The sequence below is a fragment of the Rhinopithecus bieti genome, unplaced genomic scaffold (genome assembly GCF_001698545.2).
Source record: "Rhinopithecus bieti isolate Rb0 unplaced genomic scaffold, ASM169854v2 scaffold_84002, whole genome shotgun sequence".
Taxonomy (NCBI): domain Eukaryota; kingdom Metazoa; phylum Chordata; class Mammalia; order Primates; family Cercopithecidae; genus Rhinopithecus; species Rhinopithecus bieti.
The window spans coordinates 599024-613316 of NW_016841755.1; the positions used below are offsets into that span (position 1 = coordinate 599024).

Here is a 14293-nt window from a genome sequence, read left to right on the forward strand (position 1 = left end):
CAAGACTGGCCCATGATCAGATAAATGCCTAAGCGGGGTGGCATGGACGTTTTCACACATCCAGACTGCCGCATGTGAGAAGCTGAGCTGGCATGCCACTAGCTATTTTGATGTAAACAACAGTTTTGTAAAACCCTGGACCTAATGGGTCTAACTGCTGGTTCTGTGAACTTGAGCCTCCGCGTCCTCCTGTGTCAGAAGAGCACAAACCACTTTTGCAGAGAGGTTATGAAGACAGAAATGACCCTGTGACCCCTTTGCAAACAATGAAGAACTGTTCCCACTCATGCATGAAGCTGGATCTTGTCAAGTGGGAAACAGGTATGGTAAATAGATACTGTTTCAGCCTGTGTAATCTGGGACCAGTTTTTTTTAAAGCAAGTCTAAAGTTTTTTTCAGACTACTGCAGTATGGTACATGATAGGAATATTGAAATTTATTAAAAACAAAAGACTTTCTCTAAGTGTCACTTCTAAGTTTTATTCAAAAAGCAGATATATCTTAGGTCCTTTAGAGAAAGGTGTTTCATACATCAAGAGGCATTGAAAACTGCAGCCACTTGGCCCTTTAAACATGACATTACTAAACTATTTTATTTACTGAAAAGACAAAATGCTTTGAAAAGTGTCCATGAATCCAACGGTGGTCTGCAGATTCACAAATGAATTATTTGACTATTTCTAGAAGAGCAACCATAGATCCATGTCCATACTATCTACTGGCCTAACAGTTGTAAGAAATTGTATTAAATGGAAAAATGTGAGAAAGTAAATATCTGCTGCCTGATATTGGAGAGGAAAATTGCTACTATGTCACCCAAGTAAGGAGCTGCCAATTTTAGGGATCATTTCCTTTAAAAAATGATTGACAGTACCTTTAGGGGGAGTTAGAGTTCCTCCCAAAGGATTCATTCATTACTATTTATATAATCCATGTTACAAAGGGCTTTAAAGATGTTTGTCTAATGTTTCATTGCATCCCAGCGAAATAGGAGGCCTCGTCCCTGTGCTATAGAGGGGAAAGGCCTGAGAGCCGTGTGGTGGCCTGCCATCACCCAGCTCCTGGGAGGCAGCCTTGGGACCCAGGCCTCCCCTCTTCCCCTCCCCTTGCTGGGGGACACTCATGGCCTCCCCTCCATGGCAGGAGGCCAGTTGTTCCTGGTGTGCACTTGGCCTCCCGCCTTTCCCACTGAGGTCTCAATATTTCTCCTTCTGGTTTCCCCCATGGCGATTTCTTGTTGACAGCTTCGGTAAAGGTGCAATTCATAGGCCAAACAATCTACCTGTTTAGTGTGAACAATTCAGTGGCTTCTCATATAGTCACAGAGTTGCACAACCATCTCCAGTTGATTTCAAAACATTTTCACTGCCTCCAAAAGAAACGCAGTACCTGTAACCTATCACCTCCCCAACACAATCGCCCTGTCTCCCTCAGGCCCAAGCATCCACTAATCTACTTTCTGTCTCTGTGGACTTCCTTTTTTCTTTTCTTTTCTTTTTTTTTGAGACAGAATCTGGTTCTGTCACCCAGGCTGGCATGCAACAGCGCGATCTTGGCTCACTGCAACCTCCGCCTCCTGGGTTCAAACGATTATCCTGCCTCGGCCTCCTGAGTAGCTGGGATAATAGGCATGCGCCACCATGCCCGGCTAATTTTTGTGTTTTTTAGTAGAGACGAGGTTTCACCATGTTGGTCACACGGGTCTCAAACTCCCAACCTCGGGTGATCTGCCCACCTCTGCCTCCCAAAGTGCTGGGATTACAGGCATAAGCCACTGCACCTGGCCTGGACTTTCATATACATGGAATTATGCAATATATGGCCTTTAGTTTTTGTTTGTTTGTTTTTTTTTTTTTTTTTTTTTTTTTTTTTTTTTTTGAGACGGAGTCTCGCTCTGTCGCCCAGGCTGGAGTGCAGTGGCCAGATCTCAGCTCACTGCAAGCTCCGCCTCCCGGGTTTACGCCATTCTCCCGCCTCAGCCTCCCGAGTAGCTGGGACTACAGGCGCCCGCCACGTCACCCGGCTAGTTTTTTTTGTATTTTTTAGTAGAGACGGGGTTTCACCGTGTTCGCCAGGATGGTCTCGATCTCCTGACCTCGTGATCCGCCCGTCTCGGCCTCCCAAAGTGCTGGGATTACAGGCTTGAGCCACCACGCCCGGCCTGTTTGTTTGTTTTTAAGAAACAATGTCTTGCTCTGTCACCCAGCTGGAGTGCAGTGGCACCATCTTGGCTCACTGCAGCCTCAACCTCCAGGGTTCAAGTGATCCTCCAGCCTCAGCCTCTCAAGGAGCTAGGACTACAGGGTGTGTGACTGTGCCCAGCTAATTTTTAAAGTTTTTGTAGAGACGGGGTCTTGCTATATGACCCAGGCTGGTCTCAAACTCCTGGCTTCAAGCAATTCTCCCACCTCTGCCTCCCAAAGGCATGAAGCCGCCATGCCTGGCCTAATATGTGGTCTTTGTGTCTGACTTCCTTCACTCAGAAGAATGTTTTCAACGTTCATCCATGGTGTCCCATGCGTTAGTACTTCATTCCTTCTTATAGCTGAGTAGTGTTGATTTTAAGTATAGACCACATTTTGCTTATCCATCCATAAGCTGGTGGACATTTGGATTGTCTCCACTCTGGCTATTATGAATAATGCTGCTGTGAACATTCATGTCCCAGTTTTTGTGTGGACACATCTCCTCGTTTCTCTTGGGTATATGCCTAGGAGGGGAAGTGCTGGCCAATACAGGAATTCCAATTGTAGCTGTTTGGGGAGCTGCTAGACTGTTGTCCAAAGCGGCGGCACCATTTGACATTCCCGCCAGCAGTGTCCCAGGATTCTGATTTCTCCACACCCTCAACAACACCTGTAATCTTTCTGATCGTGCCATTCTAGTGGGTGTGACATGGTATCTCAGCATTTCTGCCTGGACCCAATCAATACAAAAATGATCTCGCTTCTAGATCCTGAAGGTTAGAGATAAGACTGATAGTCAAACACCTGTAGAATCCAAGAGTTGGAAGGGCAAACGTAGGGAGCAGCCAGCTCCTGGGACAGAGAGCCCGAGGAAGAGCTACTCCTCAGGGCTAAGTCCAGACCTTGTTGGAGACAGCATGGCCCCGGCCCAGTACCCGGCAGAGAAGTCCATGTGGAGAACTTGCTGAATATGCCTCCCAGGGGTGCCAGGGAAGTTGTGCACAGGGAGGTGGCTTGCTGAAGGCACTGCATGATGAGACTTCCCCAGGAGGGCGTCAAGGGAACTGCTGGCTTCCGGACGCTGCTGGCCACCATGCTTCCACGAGCACGGGCCGGCTGCAGGAAGCTGTCCACGAGGGGGCGCTCTGCTTTGTCCCTCCAGGGCTGCAGTGCGAGGCTGCCTCATTCTGGGAATCAGCATAGGATTACCTACACATACAATCCGTGCTTTAAAATACGAGCTTAATTAATTACAGTCCACTTTGCTGACTATTTTGACTCATAGGTCGGAACTTGGATGGGGAAAAAGAGGCGCCATTGCTCAGACCTCTCATGCCCAGCACTTACTAGAAAGGAGGGAAGAAATTGGAATACCTCTGCTCCCTGGGCGCCTGCCCTGAGGTCAGCAGTAGATGTTCTCCTGCTCCTGCTCCCACCCCCCAAGTCCTCCCTAAGCCCTGCAACTAGTCCTCTCAGGGAGGCTTATCCTAAAAAAATCAATGTGATAGCAAGCATTTCACATGCTTGTGTAACCCAGATCTCCCTCAGGGGTCTTTGCATTCATCAACAAGCAGTCCCAGGAGATGCTGCTTTGGGAGCCTTTTCCCTATTGCCAAAAGCAAAAGCTTGTCCTGTATCAAGTTCAGGCCACAGCAGGAAGTTGGCCAGTGGGAAAAACACCATAATCTTGTCTGATGTAGAAAAAGACAGAACTTGCTGTGCCACATTCTTGACCTAGAAGAGGGTCAGCTGAGTGAGCCCTTCTGACCTGAAGAACAGTTAAATCCTCCATGTGACTTAGAGAAAGTCACGTTCATTCTTTTCTTGTTATTTTTTAGTGTCTGGGTCAGATAAGTCATGCTAGAAATGTTCAGGATCCTTAATCAACAGTGTATTAGTTAGTGAGGATAAGTCTAAGCTGCTGTGACCAAAATGATCAAGGCTTCCACGGGGTGAAGGTTTACGCGTTTGTTCTTCACACGGAAGTCTGAGCAGCAGGTTCAGGGCTGGTGTGGGGGCTCCTGTATCATTTGGGACCTGGATTCCTTCAGTTATGAGCCTCTTTCTTCCTCAGTTTTGTCTCACAGGCCAAGATCTCTGCACCAGCTCCTGCTGGAGCAGCCAGTGGGAAGGAGGAAAAGAGAGGGCAAGACATGATCCCTCCATGTAAAGGCACAAGCCACGATTGAACGTTTCGACCCCTTGCCTCTACTCTCCAGAAAACAGTCAGGTGGCCACATCCAAACGTATGAGAGGATGAAAATATGCCCAGCTAAAAATTCTACGTAGGAGAGGGAGAACAGATGTTGGAAAACAATAATAAGTTTTCTGCACATTGGATGTCAACCTTTAAGTTCCTCTGTTACATCAATTATACCATGACATCTGCCCCAAGGAAAACAAATAGAAAAAAAAAAAAAAGGAAGAAAGAAATAAAAGGCATCCAATTTGGAAACAGCAAAATTTTCTGTTTGCAAATGCCATGATCTTACATATAGAAAACCCCAAAAGAACTCCACCAAAATACTCTTAGAACTAATGAATAGTTCACTTACTAAATGAACTCAGTAAAGATTTTGAATACAAAATCAACACATAATAATTAGTTGCACTCCTATACACCAAAATAAATTACCCAAAAGAAATTAAAATGATTTTATTTACAATAGCATCAAAAAGAATAAAATATGCAGGAATACATTTAACCAAGGAGATGAAAGATCTGTATACCAAAAACTGTAAGACATTGATGAAAAGGAAGATACAAATGTAAAGGTATCCCACGTTCATGGATTGAAAGAATTAATATTTTTACAGTATCCATAGTACCCGAGGTGATCTACAGATTCAGTGTAATTCCTATCAAAATATCAATGGCATTTTTCACAGATAGAAGAAAAATCCTAAAATTTATATAGAATCACAGAAGACCCCAAATTGCAAAAGCAACCTTGAAAAAGAGGAACAAAGCTGGTGGCATCATACAACCTGACTTCAAAACATACTATAAAACTATAGTAACCAAAATAGGGTACTGGTATAAAAACAGACATTTAGACCAATGGAACAGAATGGAAAGCCCAGAAATCAATTCACACACTTATAGCCAATTGATTTTCAACAAAGGTGCCAAGAACAAATGGGAAAGGACAGTCTCTTCAATAAATAACAATGGGAAAACTGGATATCCATATGCAGAAGAATAGAATTGGACCTTTATCTCACACCATATACAGAAATCAACTCAAAATGGATTGAAGACTTAAGTGTAAGATTCGAAACCATAAGACTCTTAGAACACAGAAGAAAAGCTTCATGACATTGGTCCTGGCAATGATTTTTTGCCTGTGACACCAAATGCATAGGCAACAAAAGAAAAAAAATAAACAATTGGGATTTCATTAAACTACAAATTTTCTGCTCAGCAAAAGAAACAACAAAATGAGAAGCCAACATACGGAATGGGAGAAAATATTTGCAAACCACATATCTGATAAGGGGGTTAACCTGCAAAATATATAAGGAACTCGTACAACTCAGTAGCAAAAAAAAAAACAGAAACAAACAAAAGTAACCCAACTTTGAAAATGGACAAAGGACCTGAATAGACATTTTTTTCCAAAGAAGATATGCAAATGGCTAACAAGCATATAAAAAAAATACTCAACATCACTAATCATCAGAGAAATGCAAATCGAAACCACAATGACGTATCACCTCACACCTGTTACTGTGGCAAAGACAAGAGATAATAAGTGTTGGAGGTGACACTGTTGCACACTGTTGTTCACTGTTGGTGGGAATATAAATTAATGCAGTCATTATAAAGATTTATCAAAACACTGAAACCAGAACTACCATATGATCCAGCCATGTCGCTTCTGTGTATTTATCCAAAAGAAATGAAATCAATATGTCAAAGAAATGTCTGCACCCTCCTGTTCATTGCAGCATTAGTCACAATAGCTAAGATAGGGAAACCGCTAAACGTCCATCAGCAGATGAATGGATAAAGAAAACGTAGTCTATATACACAATGGACCACTATGCAGCCTGATAGAAACAAGGGAGTCCTGTTGTTTGTGACAGCATAGATGATCTTGGAGACTTTAGGCTAAGTTAAATTAAGCCAGACATAAAAATACAATGCTATTAAATCTTCTATGCAGACTTGAAAGTCAAACTCATAGAAACAGACTAGGATGGTGGTTGCCAGAGGCTGGAGGGTGTGGGAATGAGATGGTGAGCAGAGGGTACAGACTTTCAGTTACAAGATAAAGAAGTGCTGGGATTTACTGTACAGGAGTGGTAGTGATGGTGTGTTCATTCATTTGATTGGGATAATCATTATACGATGTATACATATATCAAATGATTACATTTGACACCTTGAATATATACAATCTTTACTTGTCAACTAACTTTTTAAAAGTATATATAACACATAGAGGAAAGACTCATGGAACACACTTTGTTATCAATTTTTCGAAGAAAACTCACCGTCCACATCAGCCCTGAAGCTTTGGGAAGCAAGCAGCATGAGGGGAGAAGGCAGTCCTGGTAAATGGTGCTCACGGCCTCCTGTTCCTTTCACCACTGCACAATCAGGAGGCAACTGTGGACCCTCTTGGGCTCGCAGAGCCCCCTGGGCAGGTGGTTCATCGTTGGTGATTCTTCAGTATCATAAGACACCTGTGTGTAGTAGAGTCTGTTACTACTGTACATGGTAAGAGAGAGGAGTTTTCACTCAGTTATGCAGAATTCTGTCAGTCTGAGTTTCCTCAAATGGCCTTTGATAGGAGGCTGCTTCAACAGACAGGTGCCAACTTAAAAGAAACAGTGGTTTAGTCACAGCAGAAGTTCCTCAGAACAACAGATCTTCATTGACCAAACCCCACCCAAAAGGGCACAGAGTGGGCTTTCACTGAGATGTTCGCATGAGATGGTCCTGTGGCCTGAACCCCTGGGGTCCGGGCGACCAGCCAGGGTGAGGCTGCTGGAGCCATGCAGGAGGAGGTCAGGGCCTGGACTCCTACGGAGTGGAAAAGACCAGGAGATCCGAAGCCCCATCCAATCCTCAGATCTTGAATCTTGTTGTCAGCTAATGGGCACCCCTTCTGAGAAGACGGCTTTCCTGCTTGCCCCTGTTGCAGCCCCGTCCCCACCCAGAAGCCTCCACTTCCTCTGCCTATCCCTATTTCTCATCTGCCCATCCCAAATCAGATGATTTCTCTGGGAGTGGGCCTGGCCGCTGGCCTTTTTTAAGCTCCCAGGTGATTCTAGCATGCTGCCTGCTGGAGGGCCTGACCTCTCCAGTCCCACCTGCCCTCCAGGAAGGCTCACCTCCTCCAGCTCCACGCCTGCCCCAGCATCTGCCCAAAGCATCCTCTTCCACGTTCAAACCCAGGACTTCTGTCCACGTGAGCCACTTAGCCATTAGCTGCAGCTGCTGGACCATTTCATACATTTATCCTGTCTCCTTGAAGGCAGGGCTCGGGCACTTGCTCAGCCATTGTTCCCAACGCAGGGCAGCACCCAAGACACGCTTGTGAAATCTCACTAGGTGGGCAAGGCCTGGGGGAGTCTGGGGTGAGCTGGAATCACGTCAGCTCCCGTTCATTGTGCACCCACTGTGTACGGTACTGTGTACTCAGCCCTGCGCTGAGTGTGATGCACACTGTTGCCACTGCCTGGACAGGAAACCCGTGCCCCCAGAGGGCAAGAAGGTCACAGGGTGCAGCCCACACCTGGGCTTGCCTCTTCTGAGAAGGCTTCCAGAGAGAGGCAAAAGCTGGATTTCTGTGGGGTTAAAAAGAGTTGGAGGGACAGACAGGAGAGTGTGTGCAGAGATTTATTTTCCCAGAATTGGAATGGAAGCTGTTACTGTCAACTTCATCTCTAAAGAGCCCTCTTGGACATGTTTTAGTGTCCCAAGACAGGGCAAAAGGTCTGCTTTCATCTCTAATCATAACCATCACCAGCTTTGCCTCATTGAACCCGGAGAAGGTAGGTTCCTTCCTCCTCTTTCCAGGGAAGTAAACGGGAGACTTGGAGAGGTGATTCCACTGGCTCTGTTTAGAGTCCGGAGTCAGGGAGGACTCTTTGTGGACCAAAGCATGGCGTTTCCAGTGCTGTGGGATTCACAGAGTGATGGGCATCGTGGTGCGTCATTACCCAGATCCTTGGTGGCAGTAGCTTGGTGTGGATGGTTGAGGAAGAGGAGAAAGCAGAAGATGGTGAACACCAATGAGGGAGCAGATCTTTCTCTCCCTCCTGGGAGTACGGGCTCCCTGAGGCCCATTTCTCTCTCCACTGGGTGTGACTGGATGGCGCCACGTGCTTGTGCTACACCAGATACAGAAAGATGCCACACTGCAGGGAAAAGGGCCCCAGGCATGCTCAGGAAGCCTTCATGAGCCCCAGCTAGCTGGGATAAGGAGTTCCAACTCTGCCACTCCAGAGGTTTCTTCATTGGTAAAATGTGTCCTTTCATTCAACAGTTACAGAGTAACTTCCAGTGTGCGAATCCCTGCAACAGTTATCGAGAGAGAAGACGGCTTATAAGTGAGTGCAGTGCCACCTTGGGAGTGATGGTGCCTTATGAAGGGTATGGAAGGTGCTGGGGGATCTGGCTGAAGAATCATGATAGGATTTCGACCAAGTGAGGTCTGTAAATGGGACATGTCATTGGCACAGAGCTTAATTACCATGGCACAGACCTAGGATGTATTTCTGTCTGCCGACGTGGTGTACATCATATTCTGCCGACACACACAGGTGGTAGCCTCTGACCCAGCAAAGTTAGAGGAAATACTAGCGCCAGACATTGCCCCTCATACTCTCCAATGGAAACCTGGGAAGCTGAAAAGCACAGCCTAGCTTAGGTTCACGTGTGTTAGGAGCAGGGAACCCAGAGCAGCTTCTTGGTCTCTCTGTCTCCCTCTCTGTCTTTTCCCCTCTCTCTCCACCACCATCTCTCTCTCCTCTCTTCCTTTCTCCCCTCTCTTCTCTCCACTGTCTCCCAGATTTAACTGGCACCGAGATGAAGATGTTTGAAGATGAAAGACTGAGAAGGCAAACTAATTGGAATTCTTGTAGGAGCACTTTCGCCTGGACTCGTGTTTGGCTTCTGTTCTTGCTAACATCCATTGGAGTCTTTCCTTCCCTCCTTCCAACTATATTAGTAATAGAATCAAATGTCTTCTATTGTAATCAGCTAACAAACGTTTTAAAATTTTATTTATGTATTTTAATTTTATAAAGATGGGGACTCACTCTGTTGCCTAGGTTTGTCTCCAGCTCCTGGCAAGGAATCCTCCTGCCTCAGCCTCCCAAAGTGCTAGAATCCTAACAAAATATTTGAGCCAGCTCTGTTTTCCTCTTTCCTGTTTTCTAGAAAAAAACTTATTGTGAGGAACACTCATATCTCACATATTTTCTGCAAGGAAAGAGTGAAGTGCATTTGACAGAGGCTGAGAAAGTGGAATTCTCTGATCTGAATTACGTGGACTTTTGAAGCGCTGGACTTGCCCCTGGGCTATGCTCTTGCCGGAAGTGACTTTGACCGGGTAGGGGCAAGGTTTTCCTCTGATGGCTGCAGGCAGCAGGGCCCCCACCCTCATAGGGTCACAGCCCACACCTGGGCCCAGCCTCATCCTCTCCTTCCTTTCCAGCTCTTGGAATTCTGAGTATGATCCCAGCAACTTGGCCTTCAGGAGAAGGGCCAGACCCACTTCCCGGGAGCCGCTGTGCTGGGCCTGGAGCTCAAGGAGCCCGGCCCGGCAAGTGTTGGGGAAAAGGTGCGAGGATGGGGAGGAGGTGCAGCTGGTGGAGATGCTGCCCCTCTGCAAGGGAGAGGGGCCCGGCCCTGAGAGCCACAGCTAGCCTCAACTCGCTGAGGTAATGAGTTCCAGCTCTGCCTTTCCAGAGGCTTCTTTGTTGGCAAAAATTATTTGATTATTTGTCCTTTCATTCAGCAAAAAGTTACAGAGTAACTCTCCAGTGTGCCAATCTCTGCAAGAGTTATTAAGAGAGAAATGATGCAAAAGAATCCCAATCCCCCAGAAAAGTCCCGGGACCCCTCAACCCAGGGCTCTGGCCTGTGCCCTGGTGCCTCCTTTCCTCTACTGTCCCCTGACCTTCCCACCAAAATTTATATGTTGATGTCGTAACCCCCAGGACCTCAGAATGTGACCTTCTATGGCGATAGGGTCATTGCAGATCGAATTACTTACCTTTAGGTAAGGTCACGTGGACGTAGGGTGGACCCCTGATAACTGTGTCCTTATGGGAAGGGAAAATCTGGACACACACACGGAGAGAGTCACATGAAGACAAGGGCAGAGATCGGGTGATGCTTCTACGAGACAAGGGATGCCAAGGACGGCCAGCAGCCACGCAGACTGAGGCCTGGAACACGCCCTTCCCACTCGGCCTCAGGAGAAACCTGCCCTGCCCACACCTTCATCTCAGACTTCCAGTCTCCAAAACTGAGACCAATTTCTGTTGCTTAAGCCACCAGTGTAGGGTGCTTTTTAGAGCAGATATTGGGCTCAGAAGCCAATACCCCAAAATATGGTGCTTTGTGCCAATTGAACTGAAAAGGAGTTTCAAGGCCTCTCGCTCCCCCACCCCCACCGTCTCTCCCGGAGATCCTGAAGTGTCCTTATCTCCTTCAAGTCTGACCCACCAAAGAAGAAAGGTGGTCCCTTCCCTGAGTTGTCGTTCACTGAACCCGTGTCTCAGGAAGGAAGGCTGACATCGAACATGCCGGACAGACTTGTCAAGGCCACTGTCTGCTCTGCGGCCCAGCAGACTTGGCCGAAGACTGCGGTGTACTCGTCAAGCCCACGGAATCGTCCCTAGTGAGCCTTGATTGTCCTCAGCTGAAGTCCTCTTTTCTCCAAGCCGCCACTCCTTGTGGAACCTCAGGAAGGTGACTCAGCTTCCCAGCCCCACTGGGTATTGGTCCTTCATTCTGAAGGCTCCCATGTCACGTAAAACCAGGATCAAATCAATCTGTACGCCTTTTCTCCAATTCAACTGCCTTGTGCAAGATTTTTCAGCGACCCTTCAGAGAGCGGGGGAAACTCTCCCCTCGGCCCCTGCACAGCCCTAGGAAGCTAATCCTCAGCCGTCACATTCCATCACGAGGGCCCACAGCCACAGCGTGTGGGGGCCCGTCACGTGAGGGGGCTGTCACCTGAGGGGGCTATGCCGCTGGCTCGGCTCTGCCTGCTGGTCAGGGCCCGCTCTGTCGCAGAGATGATACACATATACCCCCAAAGAAGAACCCGGGGAGTCGCAGGCCGAGCCCAGCTGCTGGCTTCCAGTGACATCACGTGACTTTGGGGCCACTGCCTCATCCTGTGTCTGTGCATGTGAGATGCATTGTCTCTTCCTCTGCAGTTGAGCTGAATGAATACCTCCGAAGCCGCTTTGTTCTCCAGATGTGAATAGCTCCACTATACCAGCCTCGTCTTCCTTCCGGGGGACAACGTGGGTCAGGGCACAGAGAGATATTTAATGTCACCCTCTCGGGGCTTTGATGGGACTAACTCTGCCACATCTTTTGGAGGTTGGGAAAGTTGCTAGAGGCTTCAGAACTCCAGCCTAATGGATCCCAAACTCGGGAGAATGGTGAGTAGGACCTCCACCCTCAGAGTCTGTGCACTGGGCGCCAGACTTCCATTTGTCCCAGGAGCACGTGTGTTAAGCCCAGGTGGGTAGGTCGGGCACCCAGCATGGCCCCAGATGCTGCTCCTCATGGTGTTCTCAGGTGCTGTCTTGGCCGAGGAACGTGGTATTTGGAATTATATTTTATCAGTAATGCTTTTGGGTGGTTGTGTGTTCTTAACAATAATTAAATGGCATTATTGTCAAGTAGTTCATATTCAAATTGTTCCTGAACTCAGTCTTCTTAAATCAATTTTTTTCTGTACTTTTTCTCTTAAAAAAATGAGTTTTCTCCTGGAAGAATTTGCCTAAATAATGGTAACAGTGTGCTGTTTGCCCTGGTCCCAGTTTCCCGGCTTAAGGGCTTGTTTACGAGAACTAAATCACCAGGCTAAATCACCCCAGGCCTTTCTCGGGGAGGTTTCCATGGCTCAGGTGCAGACCTGAGTGTGGGTGTGGCAGGAAGGCTTCTCTCTAGGAAAACAAGCAGGCAGGTGTCTTTGGCTGTGAGGTTTTGTGGGATTGTGTCCCAGACTACTTGGAAAGATAAAATTCATGGACCCTTTTTATTTCCATTGCAAACACGCACATACACACACACAGAAATGTTCAGAATTTTGTGGAAGGTTGATATGTAGAAGACTCTCAAAAGACCCTCAAAAGACATACTGAAACAAATACATGCAAATGCGAGGCTAGAGACACAGTGAGAAGGCAGGCGGCGACCTGACCACAACCGGATTCTAGAAGTGGTCTTTGCCCACCTGCAAGACCACGAGACTCCCAGACCATGCTGCAAAATCGCTGCTCTGAGAGAGAGAACCTCACCCCATGGCCTGGCCATGCTTTCTATTGCTGACTTTTTTTTTTTTTTTTAAGAACCCATGACTGGCCAGGGCACTGGGGTGAGGGTTAGAAGAGGACATTTCACTGAATACTGTCTGTCTTTTAAAAAGTTTTAAACTGTGTCATGATAGTATCTATTCAAAACATGAACGTTAAAAGCAATATGAAAGGAAATAATTTCCCTGGCTGGGCGTGGTGGCTTATGCCTGCAATCCTAACACTTCAGGAGGCCAAAGTAGGAGGGTCGCCTGAGCCCAGGAGTTCAAGACTGGCCTGGGCAGCATAGTGAGACCCTGACTTTAAAAGTAGCCAGGCAGGGTAGAGCATGCCTGTGTTCTCAGCTACTCAGGAGACCAAGGTGGGAGGATGGCTTGAACCTGGGAGGTCGAGGCTGCAGTGAGCCATGATCACACCACTGCATTCCAGCCTGGGAGGCAGAGTAAGACCCTGTCTCAAAAAAGAAAGGAAATAATTTCTTTTGGACTCAATATAATACCCTTTGATACGAAAGAGAGGAAGAGATTGTAATATGTATTTTCCCCTTTGCTATTCTTTTACTTTTTTTAACTTTTGTTTTAGGTGTAGGGGCACATGTGCAGGTTTGTTACAAAGGTAAATTTGTGTCAGGGAAATTTGTTGTACAGATTATTTCATCACCCAGGTATTAAGCCTAGTACTCATTAGTTATTTTGCTGATCCTCTCGCTCCTCCCTTCCTCCACCCTCCAATAGGCCCCCGTGTGTTGTTCCCCTCTATGCGTCCATGTGTTCTCATCATTTAGCTCCCACTTACAAATGAGAACATGCAGTATCTGGTTTTCTGTTCCTGCGTTACTGTGCTAAGGATGATGGCCTCTAGCTCCATCCATGTTCCTGCAAAGGACATGATCTCATTCTTTTTTATGGCTGCATAGTATTCCCCATGGTGTAGATGTACCACATTTTGTTTACGCAGTCTATCATTGATGGACATTTAGGTTGATTCCACGTCTTTGCTATTGTGAATAGTGCTGCAGTTTACATTCTCATGCATGTGTCTTTATAGTAGAATGATTTATATTCCTCTGAGTGTATAACCTAGTAATGGGATTACTGGGTCAAACGGTTGTTTTGTTTTTAGCTGCTTGGGAATTGCCATACTGCTTTCCACAATAATTGAACCATTTTATACTCCCACCAACAATGTGTAAGTGTTCCCTTTTCTCTGCAACCTTGCCAGCATCTGTTATTTTTTGACTTTTTAATACACTTATTTGACTGATGTGAGATGGTATCTCATTGTGGTTTTGGTTTGCATTTCTCTAACGATCAGTGATATTGAGCTTTTTTTCATATACTTGTTGGCCACACATATGTCTTCTTTTGAAAAGTGTCAGCCGGGCGCGGTGGCTCAAGCCTGTAATCCCAGCACTTTGGGAGGCCGAGACAGGCGGATCACGAGGTCAGGAGATCGAGACCATCCTGGCTAACACTGTGAAACCCCGTCTCTACTAAAAAATACAAAAAACTAGCCGGGCGAGGTGGCGGGCGCCTGTAGTCCCAGCTACTCGGGAGGCTGAGGCAGGAGAATGGCGTGAACCTGGGAGG

At 46.8% G+C, this 14293-nt stretch overlaps 1 protein-coding gene across 1 annotated transcript in view; it reads left to right on the plus strand.

Annotated features, from left to right (window-relative positions):
* The first annotated feature begins 11573 nt into the window (after positions 1–11573).
* The window catches only part of CNDP1 (carnosine dipeptidase 1), a 52071-nt gene continuing 49351 nt past the window's right edge, over positions 11574–14293 (plus strand). Inside the window, exon 1 of the mRNA XM_017866131.1 lies at positions 11574–11825. Within this exon, the coding sequence (XP_017721620.1) occupies positions 11802–11825 (24 nt within the window). The 5' untranslated portion in view covers positions 11574–11801. The remainder of the gene's footprint in view (positions 11826–14293) is intronic.